Source organism: Bradysia coprophila, unplaced genomic scaffold (assembly GCF_014529535.1).
Source record: "Bradysia coprophila strain Holo2 unplaced genomic scaffold, BU_Bcop_v1 contig_70, whole genome shotgun sequence".
Classification (NCBI taxonomy): Eukaryota; Metazoa; Arthropoda; class Insecta; order Diptera; family Sciaridae; genus Bradysia; species Bradysia coprophila.
In genome coordinates this window covers 2937035-2954262 of record NW_023503941.1, presented here as the reverse complement: position 1 = coordinate 2954262, position 17228 = coordinate 2937035, and the positions used below count along the sequence as shown (strand labels likewise).

Here is a 17228-nt window from a genome sequence, read left to right as displayed (position 1 = left end):
CACCCAATTTACTACCGAAACACAATAGGATTCTGGATTGTGTTTACTTCGGCTGAAGAAATTTACGGCAGAATGTTTGCTTGTGTGCCAGACTCACGCAACGATTCGCAAATACTTTTCCCCATCCGATGTAAGTTAGACCATAGATCTGGCTCCTGTTCATTCAGTTTTCTACCGAAACCAATGACACATTTCTTACCGTACAATTGCGGTTCAAATAACGAAAAGAACTTCAATTCACAATTTAGACCACCCACCCAAGATAGAATCAGCCACTGGACTGTATGGAACCGAAGGAGAACAGCTGAAATTGAATTGTTCGATTGTAGTTCGAACAGGTGAAAAGGTAGCCATCGAGTGGAAATTACCGAATGCTTCGTTACAGGTGAAGATAGTACTGGTGTATACAGTACGTGAGTTTTACAGCTTACTTTTCCGTTAACTCACAAAAATTAGGAGGCGCGAGTTGTTCAATCCAAACTAACAATCGTAAATCATCCAACAAGACCGCATCTGCAAATAGGAATGAGCGAAATTTTAATCAGAAATGTTGACAAAGTCATGGACGAAGGAGTTTATGAATGCGAGGCTATTGACGAACTTCTAAACAAAAGTTTCGACAGAATTTTTATTGAAATTTTGGGTGAGTTACTCGTTTAGGTAGCGCCAACGAGATTGAATCCAGTGGTCGTTCTTGTCCTTATTTCCTTATTTTTCCTACTTTTCGAGAATTGTCCTTATTTTGTCCTTACTGTACTAATTGTCCTTATTTTCTGTTTGAATTTTTATGATTTTTTTTGTTCACAGAACAGAATCAAAAAAGAGATAAAAGTATGAGTAGCTCTAAATAATTTTATTTTCTTTAATTTTCCAACGCAACATCTGTATGGAAAAATCAAAACGTGATTTTTAAAAAAATTTAGGCACCCTATAACTGAAACAAAAATTTGTAAAGAAAAAATCAAGCTAAACGCAAACACCATAATAGTAGGGCTCACTAGCTGCATTTTGGTATAAAAGCGTGAATTTTTTACGATTGATAAATATGCATTTGGGGATTCCAAAACGATTAGGAGACTTTGAAAAAGTGACCTCTAGCGCCATCTGCATCCGGTTGAAGTTTTCGATGCAGAGGTAACTTTGATGAATTTCTGTGTAGCGGGAATCGAAGCAACGCAGGTGATATTGGTCTCAAACGAAAGCTGAATGTTCAAAGTTTTTTTTAGTGCAAAAAAATTTCAAGAATTTTCCGATTTTCCCATAGTTTTTCCGAATTTTCATAAAAATGAAATTTTAAAACTGAGGTGAAACTTAAGTAATTTTTAAAATTGAATCAGAAAAGTTTTTTTTCTTCGCTATTATCGTTGCACGTTCAGTTTCCAAACTTCCAGTGGTAACTAGTTTCAGTTTTCATCGAAAATTTGATCCCTTTTGCATGGCGAATTTTTTTCGGCGAAATTTTTTTTCGTAAATTTAATGAGACTAGGACTGGGAATGCTCATGATCTAAAAACAAAATAAAACCAGTTTTTCGATTTTTTAAAAAATATTAAGTTTCCGAAATCTGCTAAAATCTGTAAATTTTCCTCCTTCGGCGAACTTTGACAGACCCTAAAAAATCCATAAACGTTTCAAACAGCACAAGATTACTTATAATGCTATGCTGGGACCCTCAGCTTTCAAACGATACCAAACCCTTCACAACCGGATCAAAGGATGTATGACCTGTGATGTGAGATATGTGGTTGGACCCGATTTCAAGCAAATTTCGAAATATATGAGAGGTAAGTGGAAAAGGCAAAACAAAAACGATTTTAATTATTTTGGGTGAGTCAGCTTTTGACAACTTCCGTTTTCTAATCAATATCCCTTTAAAAATGATTTTTGCAGCTTTTCCACTTACCTCTCATATATTTCGAAATTTGCTTGAAATTGGGTCCAACCACATATCTCACATCACAGGTCATACATCCTTTGATCCGGTTGTGGAGGGTTTGGTATCGTTTGAAAGCTGAGGGTCCCAGCATAGCATTTTAAGTAATCTTGTGCTGTTTGAAACGTTTATGGATTTTTTAGGGTCTGTCAAAGTTCGCCGAAGGAGGAAAATTTACAGATTTTAGCAGATTTCGGAAACTTAATATTTTTAGCCCCGTACGAAGTACGAAGGGGCTTATAGGATTACGATGCCGTGTGTAATTGATGGAATTCGAAGCAGACGGTAAGGGCAAAGTGTTTGCCTATGTTCATAGATAACGAATCCGCAATAAAAATTTTGTCCGTCCGTCCGTCCGTCCGTCTGTCACGTCGATATCTTGAGTAAATCATATCCTATTTCAAAAATAAAATTTTCCCTGAAAGATAGTCAAAATAGTGAGGCTAAGTTCGAAGATGGGCGATTTTGAGTCGACCCTTCCGGAGTAGGGGTGTCCAAAAAACTAAAGTGCCAAAATGTTTGGGGCACAGGGCAGAAAATCAATCTATATGGTCCCCTGATAAAAAGTGTCTATGGGACCGACTCGATCCGAATCGATTTAGGGGTCGCTCAATGACGAAGTATGTGAAAAATATCCAAAATCACTTGCAAACCAGGTTTTTAGAAAAAAAATTATTTCGGACTGATGATGAAGAGTGATGTTAGGACATCTTCGTTTATATTAGTGTAATATCATCATGAGAAAACATTTTTCAACTTTTCCCATGTATCGACACCTACTCTGTCCAGGCAGCGCTTGTCAAAGATCAGATTCATAGCGTATATTCTGAGAGCGAGTCCGTATTGGTGACGAACGACACTCAAAAAATTATTGTGTAGAAATGTTCAGAAAAGCGAGGGCTTCAAGATAATGCAAAGAAAAGTTTAATTATTTCAGATTTGTTTGACAATTTTCAGATAAAACTTAATACTGGGTACCCTCGGCGAACTTTGATGAGTTGTACTGGATGTCCAGCCAATTGTTCCAATCTTGTTTTATCATTTCTTGATAGCTTACCATGTGGCCATTCAAAATAAACCAAATTTGGCATAAGGTACAAACTAAGTCGACATCGACGAGACCTAATGTGTGCCCATGTCGCATTTCTCGAAAATTTCAATATGAACTCACCCCTAAATCGATTCGGATCGAGTCGGTCCCATAGACACTTTTTATCAGGGGACCATATAGATTGATTTTCTGCCCTGTGCCCCAAACATTTTGGCACTTTAATTTTTCCATACAATTTTGGACACCCCTATTCCGGAGCTGGGGCCCAATAAGTGCCTAAGTGTTTTTCGACGATATCTCCAGACATTTAAGCACTACACTTGTAAGTGATACGTCAAATGAAAGGTATTTACAATACCGATCGACAAAAAAAAAGTTTATGAAAATTGGATGACCGACTCGTGAGTTAGACCCCTTGGTGTGAACTAGGTACAGGGCGGCAAGCCGTTTTTGCTTGTAGGTTGGCCAAATTTGAACGTATTTAGATGGATTTTGTACCAATCAGGGAAAAAAAAGTTTTTGAAATTCGATTCACCGGAGCGTGAGCTAGGTCTCTCGGAGTGAGCCTATATGTGGCTACTCGGCCGTACAGTGAAGGTGGTGTTTTTTGTTAATATCTCGAGTAAACTTTGACCGAATTTCAATTTTTTTTTTGTTTGAAAGGTACTAACGAGTGTAAAGCAGCCGTACTACTTTCCACCTCCTAACAAAATGGCCGTCGGCCGCCATTTTGGATTTTTGTAAAATCAATATAAATCGGTGAAAATGATACTTACTTAGTTTTAGGTCAATTCGAAATTTGTGTCACATTTGAAAGGAACGTCGTACGAGGCTTCGTAATTGCGCTATGCGCAATTTTTAAGACGTACACAATTCATAAGAATTTTACTTTACCGACGTTTACGGGCGCAGTAGGCTTACGGTAAGAGTAGGGCGACGGACGAACTAGGGTCACGTACGCAATAGATGTACGGGTTTGTACGGGGCTCAGTCGCAGCAAACGCTCCGACTGTTCTGACGGCTCGTTTTAAAATATAATTGTTTTTGATTCCCCAAATGTATATTTATCAATGGTAGAAAATTCACGCTTTTATACCAAAATGCACCAAAAAATGTATTTTGTTCAACTAGTGAGCCCTACTATAAGGTAAGCGAGGGTATAGCTGACCGTGCAGGTGTATCTGACCAGCTACATTATTTATCAGTTTTGGAAAATAATTACAAATGAAAATACGCAAATTAACGTTATAATTAATCTTTAGAGCCTAAAGATTAATTTTTTTCATGAAAATAATGCGATTATTATGTTTACTTATTTGATACAACCATAAAATGAAACCAGTGCACCATCTCAGTACAAAGTTGCACATTTCTTAAGAAAATCGTAAGATCGGTGTGGTCTAATTTAAGGTTTTTATTGACAAAAGAATTATTAATGGACAAAGTTTTGGTGTTTTTAGGTAGTAAATAGTTCGACAATTAATATTATTAACATAAATAGCGTCTAAAAGTTAATATTTGATTAATTACATGGTGGTCAAAACATTGCATTGCATCTAAAATATGCCATGTGTAGTTGACCGCACCAAATTCCGTACATTTTTCTTGATGTGACAAATTCACCTTCCATGTGCATTGTTGTGTACAAAATGATGTGATTAAAATTCGTTGATATTTTGTGTTTTTATGAGTTTTTATCATTGAAATTGGTTAATATCAGTGAATTAAGAGTGAAAATGTGTCGAATAATGCGAAATTATTGTGAAAAATGTCTTAATTTTGTAGCGGTCAACTACTGCAACAAGACTGGTCAGGTATAAAAACATCCGTTTTTTAGTGGTCAGCTACTGCATCAAAAACAGTGCTTCAGTAAAATCAGTTTTTTACAATAAAAATTAATTAATTGTCAATATTTCTGATATTCTACGGAATGGGAACAGATCAAATTAAATTCTGACGAAGGAAAAACTTAGCTTCATCGAAATCATCCTGAGATACTGATGACCAAAGTTGAAAAATTGCTTAGACGGTCAGCTACTACCTCGCTTACCTTACAACTTTCTTTCGCAAATAAAATACTTCTTTCAAGCGAAATTGCTCTTATTTTCAGTTCAAAATTGTCCTTAGAATGTCCTCATTTTTGCATTTAAATTGTCCTTATTTCCTTATAAGGACGAATCGAATTTCAGTACGAGCCCTGCAGATTGAGAATAGGGGGAGAGAGAGAGAGAGAGAGAGACATGACATGGTGGACATGCTTTCGGTGGCACTTTTTATCAAATAAATTTTAATTTTATTTAGGAAAAGGTGACGACGCTCTCGACATTCAAGCGATGGATGGAATTTATAGAATCGAAATCAGAAGATGGCAAACGGCAATATGGAAAGTGAAATATAAAGGGCGTCCAAAGCCAACGATTGATTGGTATCATCCATCAGGCGAAAAAATACTTGGAGATGATGAAAAATGTGAAGTGAAGGTCACAACAGACTTTACCGTTTTGAAAATATTGACCGTTGAGCTGGAAGATTTTGGCTTCTACACATTGAAAGCTTCCAATGGAGTTAGTTCAATGGAGAAAAAATTCGAGCTACGCGTTAAAGGTCAGCTTAACGAAGGGCTTCATGTCAACTTAAATCAAATGTTTTTTAATTTTTCCAGTGCGTCCAGCTGCTGAGGTTAAAAGTGTAGTGTCGCGGGTCAACGAAAATGCAAGACTTGTATGTAATTGTGCAGGATATCCTCCGTCGTCAATAACGTGGATGTTTGCACCATGCCAATGGACAATGATGAGTGTAATGCCTGATTGTGAAGACTAATATTGTTTGAGATTTGAAATAAAAGACTTCTATTTGGGACTTGTGTCCCGTGAAACTTACTTTTATTGAATGCGAAGTTTCATACAAATTGCTCGCTATTTAAGGCCCTTTCTCGGGTATCCTAGATCAAATTCATTTAATTGGCCTTCTGATTTTCATACATTTTCACAGTGATTTTCTATCGTCAAGTGTTTTAATGCGGAGCAATATTTCCTTACGATATAGGAGACTAATTTTCTCGACATACTCCCACCTTTGATAACCTCTTTATCAAATTAATATTCAAAACGTATTGGTTTATTGACTGTACGACCACTTCTCGTTACTTTGAGTTTTGGTTCCAATTGATTGTCTCCAATTTCTATACTCGGTTCGGACTCTACGACGTTCTTGTTCTGCTCCATTGTGTCCACTTCTGTGTTCTTTTTTACTGTGTCCATGTCTGTGTTTTCTTCTTCTGTGTTCGTCTTCTGATTTACAAGTTCATTGGCGAGGTCTGCGGAAGTTTCCAACATGTATAATCGTTGAATTGGACGAGTTGTTTCGGTGACGGTTCCATTTTTTGATACTCGAACCTTCACACTCCGTATAATTCCGTCTTCACTTGGATATGTTTCCAATATCTTTGCTATCGGCCAGTCTACTCTTTTCTTATTTTCCACTTCCATAATTACCACATCTCCCACCTTTATAGGTGTGTAACCACTCTTCCGTACGTTCTGATGTACTAGCAGACTTAGATACTCTTTTCTAAATCTTTCGCGCAGTTCCTGTCGAATGTTTTGACGGTGTAGGTATTTCTTCCCAAATTCTGATGATTCAATAATATCCAAGTCAATGGTCTCACTATTCTTTGCATCGTTGAGAAACATCATTGGAGTTATTGGTGTTAATTCTTCTGGATCTTCTGACACATATGTTAATGGACGGGAATTGATTATTCTTTCAATGTCACACAGTACCGTTGTCATTTCTTCATAGTCTAGTAGAACTCTATCAAGACATCTGCGCAAAAGTTGCTTTATCAGACCAACTATTCGCTCCCACCATCCTCCCCACCATGGTGCACTTGGAGGGTTGAAGATCCACTTTATTCTTTTCGCCTCTGATTGTGTACTGATTTCTTCCCAATTTAGTTTATCCATCAAGTTTTCAGTACCAACAAAATTGGTTCCATTATCCGTATAAATCACTTGTGGTCTGCCTCGACGAGCGATGAATCGACGTAATGCTTGTATGAAAGCTGGTGTGGATAACGATGTTATCAACTCTAAATGAACAGCACGATAAACTGCACACGTAGACAAGACGAACCATGCTTTTGTCCCATCTAATAAATGTAATGGTCCTCCAAGGTCTATTCCAACTACTTCAAATGTCGCTGTATCTTTCACTCGGTTCAGAGGTAAAGATGGTTCTGGTGCTGTCATTTTCTTAGCTGTGTATCTTTTGCACCTTATACATGACGTTGTTACTCTACGAGCTACTACTCTAGAGTTTAGAATCCAAAATCGTTCTCGTAGAGTATTCCTCAATGTCATTGCACTACAATGCTGCATATCCAAATGCTCCTTTTCTACCAGACGTACTACAGCTATATGGTCCTTTGGTAGCAAAATTGGTCTGCGAAAATCTTCTGTGTCGTTTCTTCTTAATAACTTCGTTTCCACTCTCCATATGCCTGAAACGTCCTTCTTTGCATTCATTTGTGTCAACACTTTATCAGAACTTGTGAAGGATTCATTTTGTATCATCCTCCATAAACACTTCTCTGCCTCATCTTCTTCATCCAAAGTTAAGTCTGCAGTTCTTTTTTGATTCCGTTTATAGAGTTTCCAGCGTCTCATCCATGCGATCATCCGGATTACTTTACGTAGATCACTGAAGCGTTTAAAATACCTTGTCGAATCGTTTTCTTGTATTAAATGAGAAACGACAACTCTTTTCTTCTCTGACATTATAATTTCTTCATCACCAATGATTGCTGACTTCGGCCAAAATTCTTTCTCTTTCTTTAGCCATTCAGGTCCCTCCCACCATCTGCTTTCTAACAATCTCTTATTGGAACATCCTCGCGATGGTAGGTCAGCTGGATTTAAATAACCTGGTACATGGTTCCAACAGTCTGCGTTTGAGTATTGATTTATCGTTTTGACCCGATTAAAAACGAAGACCTGCCAGTTTTCTTTCCTCTTGATCCAGCTCAACGCATTTCCCGAGTCTGACCAAAAATATGTTTCTATATTTGAAACATCTATGGTTTTCTGCAAGTAGTTCGACATTTTTGCACCACATTCACACGCCACTAGTTCTAATCTAGGCGTAGTTATTGGTTTTATTGTTGATACTCTTGATTTTGCCAACAATAATTGGACAGTTATTGTACCTTCAAAATTACTTCTCAAGAACGCTATTGTGGCATATGCTTTGCTGCTTGCGTCTGTAAATATGTGAAGCGAAAGTTCACTACCTATTTGTCTTCCTGTCCATCGTGGTATCTTTAACTCTGACAAAACATGTAGACTATTTCGCCAAGATAAAAATCTCTTCTTGATATCGTCTGGTACAGGTGTATCCCATTTGAATTTCTTTTTCTTGCACAATTCTTGTAATAACATTTTTGGAACAATTACTGCTGGTGCTGCTAGTCCAATGGGATCAAAAATTTGATGTGTTGCTGCTAGAATTGTTCGTTTCGTGACTGTATCATCATCCAAACTTAATATCTTTCGCACATCCAGTGACAAAGTGTCTTCAACAACATTCCATAAGAGGCCAAGTACAGACACTGAGGTTTCTTGAGAAGCATTGCTGCCTGTTGCCAATCCGCACTCCGGTGAGCCGACTCCGGCAACATCCCCAGCAATGACTTCACCTCTATTCCATACCCAACCTCTAAGATTGAATTTTGCTTCTGCACAGATTTCTGTTGATTCTCTCATAAATTTTTCACGTTCTTGATTAGTATCGACTGAAACCAAACAATTGTCTACATAAGTCGATTTCTGCAACAATTTTGCTGTGGTTTGATATTCCTTTTTCACTCTTTTCAAATGATGATTTATTGTTGCAGCCAGAAGAAATGGACTCGATGATATACCAAAGACGACTCTGCAATGTCTGAGTATTATAATTTTTCCATATTTGTACCATACAAATCTTAGATAGTCTCGGTCTTCCTTCTTTACACTGATTTGTAAAAATGCTTTTTCTATGTCAGCTATAGCTGCATATCTTTTCATTCGAAATAAAACCAACAATGACGGTATCTCTTGCAATAAATTCTGCCCCTTTTCCAAACAATCATTTAATGATGGACATCCTCTTGATTTTGCAGATGCATCGAACACTGGCCTTATTGGTGTAGTGGAACTTTTCTCATTTATAACTGGATGGTGTGGTAAATAGCTAATTCCTGTGCTTGGCTCGTTTTCCTCAATAACTTCTTCGATAATACCTAACTCCAGCCATTGATCAAAAACCTTTTGATAACTCTCCGTCTTGTTAATGTTACTTAGCTTGGACCATGATGAATGTAGTCTCCGTTCAGCAACTTCTTTATTTTTTGACACAGGTTGATGTCCTTCAATCCATGGTAGAGAAACTTCGTACCTTCCATCGCACCATCTCGATACGTTGCTTTCAAAATGAATCAATGCGGATTTCTGTAACTCTATTTTAGTCTTTTCTTGTGCCGGGTCATGAATCCCAATGATGTCTAAATTCCATAATTCTTGTACTCTGGCTGTGCTGATGTACATTGAATGTACGAGGGATACCATATTTGAAGATTCTCTGTTCGTTTCTTCTTGCAAAACACCCATCAATGTCCAACCAAACCTTGTTTCAAACGCAACTAGCCCACTTTTGGTTTCGTACAATTTTCCCGTGTATAATTTACTGCCGATGTTTGCTCCAATTAACATATGAATCGGACATTCCGTTTGTATTTTATCAGACAGTTGGATACCCTTCAACGCTAGCTCATTTAACCATGGTCCACTTGGAGTAGGATCAATTGTTCCACAAATTTTCTCCACTTCTATCAATCGATACTGTATTCCAAAACTACCATCAATGCTCATTACCTCGACATCATATACTGAATGTTTCTTCAGGCTAGTAACATAGCCACCAAATAATGAATGAGCCAATTCTATGGTTCCTACGGACTTCAACCCAAAATTATTAACAGCTGCGCTTGTTACGTACGAGCGACCTGACCCCGAGTCAATCATAGCTCTTACGGCCTGTGTCTTGACTGGACTGACAATGTTGACGAGAAGTGTTTGCAATATAGTATTATCAACATCGGAATAGGCAGAATAAGCGTTTATTTCCTTTAATGGTCTCTTTCCGTCTTTCGTACAAAGAAGCTTATAATGGGTTCCAGAGCATGACGTACATTTTACTAAAGATTTACAATTTCTTGCCAAATGATTTCCATGTAGACATTTGAAACATTTTCCAGCTTCACGTATTTTTGCATAACGTTCATTCAATGTCAGCTTCGTTGTACAATCGTAGTTCTGGTGTAACCTTCCACAGAAAATACACTTGTTTGTCGTAGAAGACTTGCTGAATAAATCGGTAGTGGTTGCGGTCTCGAAAACTATTTTCCGTTGTTTCTTAGATGATGGTTCTTCAGACTCGTCGTCTGAAATCACTCCACGCTTTGCCATACTCAAACGAACACTGCTTTCCACTTCGCCTTGCAAGAATTTCATCAATTGTTTCAGTTGGTCTTCATCTTCATCCGTTACAGCACCACGCTGATTCCTGATTCGTTCCCATGCAACCAACACCTCTTCGGAAAGTGACGATTCGACTAATGGATATAACATTGCTGCATACTTGTCTGAGGTGACTCCCAGTGATTCTAATGATCTCAACTGTGTTTCTAATTCGTCGTACAATGTTGCCAATGATAGCCGCTGTTCTCCATTTGTATTTTTCAACACTAGTTTCAGTAGATCGCGAACGTATACTTCCACTAATACGTTTTCTTTACCGAAACGTGACTTGAGGTGCTGAATTGCTTTTTCGTAGTTTTCGCCCGTTGGAGGAAAGCTTTTCACTACCCGGCGAGCAACTGATCCGTCAACAGTTGCTTGAATGAGATATTGGAACTTCTCTTCTGAAGACATGCTTTCGTCATCATTGATTCCTTTGAATTGACTCCAGAATGTCAGCCATTCTCGAGGACTTCCATTAAATTCTACCAATTTTAATTTTGGTAATTTATAACGGGACTTGTCTTTGAGCGATGTTGAGACTTGCGACGTTACAGATGCCAATTCAGCTTGATCTTTTTCTTGCTGTCTTATCAAACCTTCTGACCTATTCAGATCCGTCCATTTATCTCGATACTCTTGAATTTGATCGTACTCTTCGTCCATTTCTGCTTCCCCAACACCTCTTTCACATAATTCACTCATTACTTCGTCGTCCATCTTTTCCAACTGATTGAACCTGTCTTCCAACCGTTTCCAAAGAGATTGTATTAAGTCTTCATCTTTGTTGTCATCTTTTGCCATTTCCGCTGTGAGCTCATTATACAATCTTGTGAATGAACGTCGCACAGAACCTCGTTGATTCTTTCTTGACATCTTCGACTTGCTATTCTTTTTCCAACTTCTATAAATTCTTCAGCTCCTTTTTTAATTTCGGCCAGAATAATTTTCGATTCCTTTTTTCTTGGTTTCTCTGCGTATTCTGCCTCTTTCTTGAATAAATTCGCCTTCTTTACTTTAACTGGGTGTTTTACCAAGTGGTCTCTTTTGCTATTGGGTTGTGTCGCAATTTTTGACTCGACTTGTGTTGACTTAGTACCACTTGCTACGGTTGTTGAATTGTGACTCGTGACTTCTATTCCTTTCGTCGTAAAATGTGAAATTCTTATTTTGGGCATTTATCTAATTTGACGATCTGTATATTTAAACCCAATGACCGACTAACGACTGGATCAGACCAATAATTGAAATAAAGCCACAACTAAATTTTCGGCTGTATCGTTAAACGAATGACCAGACCAGACTAAAACTCAGCCAATGATTCGGATCAAAGACCGGACAACGACTGGGTCAGACCAATAATTGAAATGGATTTTTTCGGCTGTACCGTTAAACGAATGTCCAGACTAAAACTCAGACCAATAATTCGGCAAAGCACTGCCAACGATTTCGACGGACTAAACCAAAGCACGCCCAACGATTGGATGATTGAAACAAATTTGATTTTTTTTTTTTTTTTTTTTTTTTTTTTTTTTTTTTTTTTTTTTTTGGTCTACCAAGTTCGATTTGATTTTATTGCTTAGCCAAGTCCAACGACCGGACCAAATCCAACCGAGCCACAACCAATGTTTATGTTGTATTGTGAATTGAATGACCAGACCAGATTGAAGCCAATGTTTTGGCTGTATTGGTAACCAACGACGTAATGAACCACCAAAGCGAATGATCCAATTTCTCGGTGAACGCTCAATGAAAGTAAATAAGAAAGGGTTGACTGGAGAGTTCCACACTCCAACACGCAGTGCCAGCCAAGTCCTTCCTAATTACTTCACACTATTGTCCACGTACTTCTGCTGAAACTGATTATATCAGTTTGTATCCTTCCTGCTGCGCCACTTGTATGAGATTTGAAATAAAAGACTTCTATTTGGGACTTGTGTCCCGTGAAACTTACTTTTATTGAATGCGAAGTTTCATACAAATTGCTCGCTATTTAAGGCCCTTTCTCGGGTATCCTAGATCAAATTCATTTAATTGGCCTTCTGATTTTCATACATTTTCACAGTGATTTTCTATCGTCAAGTGTTTTAATGCGGAGCAATATTTCCTTACGATATAGGAGACTAATTTTCTCGACAAATATCGTTTTATTGAGGTATTTTGAGCAGCTTTGCTTCGTCAAAAGAAATGAACCTTCGGCAAATGTTTAGGCTCACAATGTCAAAGCAAATAAATGAAAAAAAAATTCGCAGGCAGAATCGGTTAATACAACGTCAGAGTCACTTTCAACTCAAACATCTGTTTTAATGCTAAACGCTACACAGACTGGAATAGCTAAATGCATTGCAGTTAACTCTGAAGGAATAAGGAGTTCTGAAGCAAATTTTTATGTCACAGATATTGAAGTAAAAAGGTCTTGCCTTCACCAACGGCCTTTTGAAGTTGATTTTCTGGTTTTTTACAGAGCGGCTTATTCGACGTTCGGATATTGAATAATGAAACGGAGATCGTTGCCGGTGATAATGTGACAATTTTGTGTGCAGTTTCGGCACACACCTTATCCGAAATAGTCTGGTCTCTTAACGATCGACCCGTTCGATTGAGTGACGGTTAGTGGAATTGATTCGACCGACTCAATAACATTTTCACAAATTCCTCTTAGATGTGAAAGTTGAGAGCTTGCGTTCGACGTACTCGTTCGAGGAAAGTATTACTTGGAATGCCATCAAAACCAGCCATTCGGGTACATACAAATGTCACATGAGCAATACAGAACAGTCGAACGTTTTGGAAGTTAAAGAGTTGATCATAAAAGTCTACGGTGAAACAGATGCACATTATCCAAGCACCTTCCTCTCTCATTCCAAAATTTAAATTCTTCTCTCAAAGAACCACAAAAACCGGTAGTGGACAACACAGTACCCGCAAAAGATGTGATTGAAGTGCAGTTGGACGAACCGATTCGATTGACATGTAACATTATTGGTCATCCGCGTCCGAATATTCGGTGGTACAAAAATGTAGAATTGATAAGAAACGGCACCAAGTACAGACTCGCTGACGATATGAAAACGTTGGACATTATCAAAACAGACCTCAGTGATGGCGGCAACTTCAAGTGCATGGGATCAAATCGTCTCGGATCGGCTCAGCAGATATTCAACTTAACAGTCAAAAGTATAGAGCCGAGTGCCTTTCTTGCTCACCTGACGTAATTAACCAAAAAATTGTTTTTTTTTTGTCTTTCAGGCGGATTAACAAATGTCGCTTGGATAATTGGAGCAATTGTACTGATGTCGCTAGTCTTTACCATTGTCTCAGTATATGCGGTTCTACGAAACCGAAAAGTATGACGAGGTGGTCCTGTGCTTGAATCAATAATTTAACTTTTCCCCCACTTTCCAGTTACGGCAAGAATTGGACGCATTGAAAGATTTCAATCTTGATGGTAACCCAGATGCCATAAACCCAAACTTGCCGTTACACGAGCAAGTTGATTTCCTGCCGTATGACGAACAGTACGAGTTTCCAAAGAAAAATCTGAAGTTGGGTAAGATCTTCCAGCTCATGCTTCGAATAACAGTAATCAAATTACTGCGTCATCAGGAAAGATGTTAGGATGTGGCGCGTTTGGTGTTGTATTAAAAGGACTGGCTATTGGAATATTGGCGACGGAAGATGAAACCGTGGTCGCTGTGAAAAAGCTTAAAGAAACGGCCGGAAATGAGGTGAGCGCACATTTACTAACAATTCGTAGGTTCTGGCGAAAGTAGATTCAATTTTAGGAAGTCGTTGCGTTGGTTACGGAACTGAAGATAATGGTTCACATGGGACGGCATTTGAATGTTGTCAATTTACTGGGCGCCGTCACCAAGAATATTGTGAAGCGTAAGAAAAATCAGCAAAAATTTTTTAACATTAAAACAATCTTCTTTCCGATTAAAAATGCCGTCAACCAGGCGAACTGATGCTCATTGTAGAATTTTGTCGTTTTGGAAATTTGCAAACTTTTTTGTCCGAAAACCGGAATTTGTTCGTGGATCAAGTGAACATCGAAAACGATTCCATTCATCCGGCCATCGTGGTAGGCAAGGAACAGAGCAATTTAAAATACATAAGACCGTGTTTCAGTCACAACCAAAGTGATGGAACGTATCTAGAAAATGCCGAAATTACGGAAGCAACAAATGGTAAATCCGGCAGTTCTTTAAATTGTGTGTCTGCTCAATAATTACCGTTGACATCCCAGTAGGTACAGATGTCGGTGCATCGGTGAATTCAATCACGACGACAGATCTAGTCTGTTGGCTGTTCCAAATTGCGAGGGGAATGGAATATTTGTCATCGAGAAAAGTGCTTCACGGTGACTTGGCCGCTCGTAATGTTCTGTTGTGTGATGGTAATGTCGTTAAGATATGCGATTTCGGTTTGGCAAGGTCAATGTACAAATATTGTAATTATGTGAAGCAGGGCCAGGTGAGTGTACCACAACAGACAAACGAATTAAATTTTTCGTTTTTGAACTGCGTTGGCTTTTCACAGACACCTCTGCCGTTTAAGTGGCTTGCCATTGAATCGATTCGCGACCAGATATTCAGCACATTCACCGATGTCTGGTCATTCGGTGTTCTTATGTAAGTGTTGGACTGATTTATTGTGTGTTGCCGCAGTTCGCATTTCTTGTGGACGCACTTTATTTCCAGGTGGGAGCTGTTTACTTTAGGACAAACACCATATCCCGGCATGAACGCCGATCACGATTTATTCGTTAAACTAACAGACGGTTATCGTATGGATAAACCAGAACATGCAAAGGAAGAGGTACAAACGTGTCCTTCACATTTTACCGGTTCTGCGAAATCATTTTACGAATATCGTCTTAGGTCTACTGCATCATGTTGAACTGTTGGAATGTGAATCCGGAAACGAGGCCAACATTCAATGATTTGCAAGAGAAATTCGGAAAACTACTGCAAGATGGACAAGCTGAGGTGAATATTCATTCACAGACAGGAAATTGATGCTTTTTGTGGCGTGTAACGTTTTGGTGTTGATTTGTTTCACAGCACTACAGTGACCTAAATCAACAGTACGTTGCAATGCAACCGAATTATTTCAAGCAAGGCGAAACCGACTACGAAGTGTTACTGGATTCACCGGACACAATGGCCCCCTCTTACATACCGATGAAACCAATTTTTGACAAACGGTAAATTGGACGAGCGACTAAATGCAACCGCAAGTCGGCCGAGCAAAATAAAATAAAAATTTGTTTCTTTCGGAATGAACAATAAATTGACCTTTAAAGACGGAAAGTATTCGTTTTTCGACGGTTTCTTTGAACCAAAAGTTTTTTTTCTGTTGAAAAAGTAGGACCATCATATGCTTTCGTTCTGCTTACGACACAGCAGCTCTTGAACCCAAAAGACTATATTGCCAGATTATTAAAATTTATTTATCAAATGGTTGGTTACAAAGACCTAACTGTAAAACTTGCATGAAACCCAATGCATCGGAAACGTAAAGAAAATTCATAGTTCCCTCAGGCGCAAATTCATTTTACTTGACACAGGACACGTTATTACTGACCGCTTCAAATTGATATCAAGACCTTGACTTGTTTACGGTTCGAATCTCTGGTAACACCTTCCACAAACAGGTGAGCAACCATGTCATAGGCGAATGGAAAGGGAACATTTCAGTAATAAATGAGATTTAAATTTTACAAATAAATCACTGCAAAATGCCCTTCGAGAATCCCTCCCCGAATTCCCGGTGCGGCACTGATTGGACTGGTGAGGCGTTAAACAAAACGCGTACGCTACGACATTACCGTTTATTTCCATATTGAGAAACGGTTTGTTGCCCCATCATCAGATGCAAGTGGTAACTTTTGATTGAGAGGTTATTAGTGCATAGATACCCAATGAGATCGAGGGACGATTTTCATCTTCAGTGAGTCCCGGCGAATTCACTCATAACACGTCGAGTCGGCAGGCTTTGGAGCTAAATGTAGCAAGTTCCTGTGCAACACAGTAGTAGTAGATGGATAGTAGTAGATTGAGCACTTTGCCGCAGCATCTTAGACAAATTTTATGATTTTCTCTCACAATTTAGCAAAGTCGTGAAAACGAAACAAATTTAAAGTTTCCACTCAACAAAAAGTACTCCATGGTACAGCCGTGAGAGAGCGTGGCAAAGCAAAAATTGAAAAAAATTCCAGTTTGTCTCTCACACGGAGTCTCTCTTTTGGTAAGTCGAAATCAAGTCAAGGCTGAATAGAGCACGGTGACAAAACGGAAGACTGTGACAGTCGGACTATTACATGCCGTTTCTATTGTTTAGATGGCTTTTGCATTGTTTTAATTCCAATTTTCAATGTTACGACGGAAAACGGAGGAAAAACGGCTGTAAAATTGACGACCGTGGAGAGCTACATTTTGAAACGTAAACGTCACGTAAACTGAGAGCTAAACGAAGGCAAAAGGGACGGCTGTGAATTCAACTTACGCTTCCTTTCTATTGTTTAAAGAGAAAGCTGAATGCTTTTTTCGTAAGTGTAAGTCAGGGCTTAAGAACGAATCGCACAGTATCCGTTTACAAAAAAGTTCTCCGTTTTCGATCGTAAAGCGTTTTACAATAATGGAAAGAGAGAGACACAAAGATTGAGAGTAATTGTGTATGTTTTTTGA

General features: G+C 38.5%; 2 protein-coding genes across 6 annotated transcripts in view; one reads left to right on the top strand and one right to left on the bottom strand.

Annotated features, from left to right (window-relative positions):
• The window catches only part of LOC119083647 (serine-rich adhesin for platelets), a 136066-nt gene that overhangs the window by 104193 nt on the left and 14645 nt on the right, over positions 1-17228 (bottom strand). The window lies entirely within an intron of this gene.
• Positions 80-5848, top strand: LOC119083725 (vascular endothelial growth factor receptor 1-like). The gene is made up of 5 exons (XM_037193523.1): positions 80-130; positions 249-385; positions 457-643; positions 5285-5587; positions 5646-5848. The coding sequence occupies exons 3-5, from the start codon at positions 526-528 to the stop codon at positions 5801-5803; spliced, it is 579 nt and encodes a 192-aa protein (XP_037049418.1). The 5' UTR covers positions 80-130; positions 249-385; positions 457-525; the 3' UTR covers positions 5804-5848.

What these genes read in the sequence shown, in the direction of transcription:
- LOC119083725 (XM_037193523.1), top strand. Translation starts at nt 526, where the DNA reads ATGAGCGAAATTTTAATCAGAAATGTTGACAAAGTCATGGACGAAGGA. An exon ending in AATTTTTATTGAAATTTTGG is followed by an intron (nt 644 to 5,284) that starts GTGAGTTACTCG and finishes AATTTTATTTAG; the next exon opens with GAAAAGGTGACGACGCTCTC. An exon ending in ATTCGAGCTACGCGTTAAAG is followed by an intron (nt 5,588 to 5,645) that starts GTCAGCTTAACG and finishes TAATTTTTCCAG; the next exon opens with TGCGTCCAGCTGCTGAGGTT.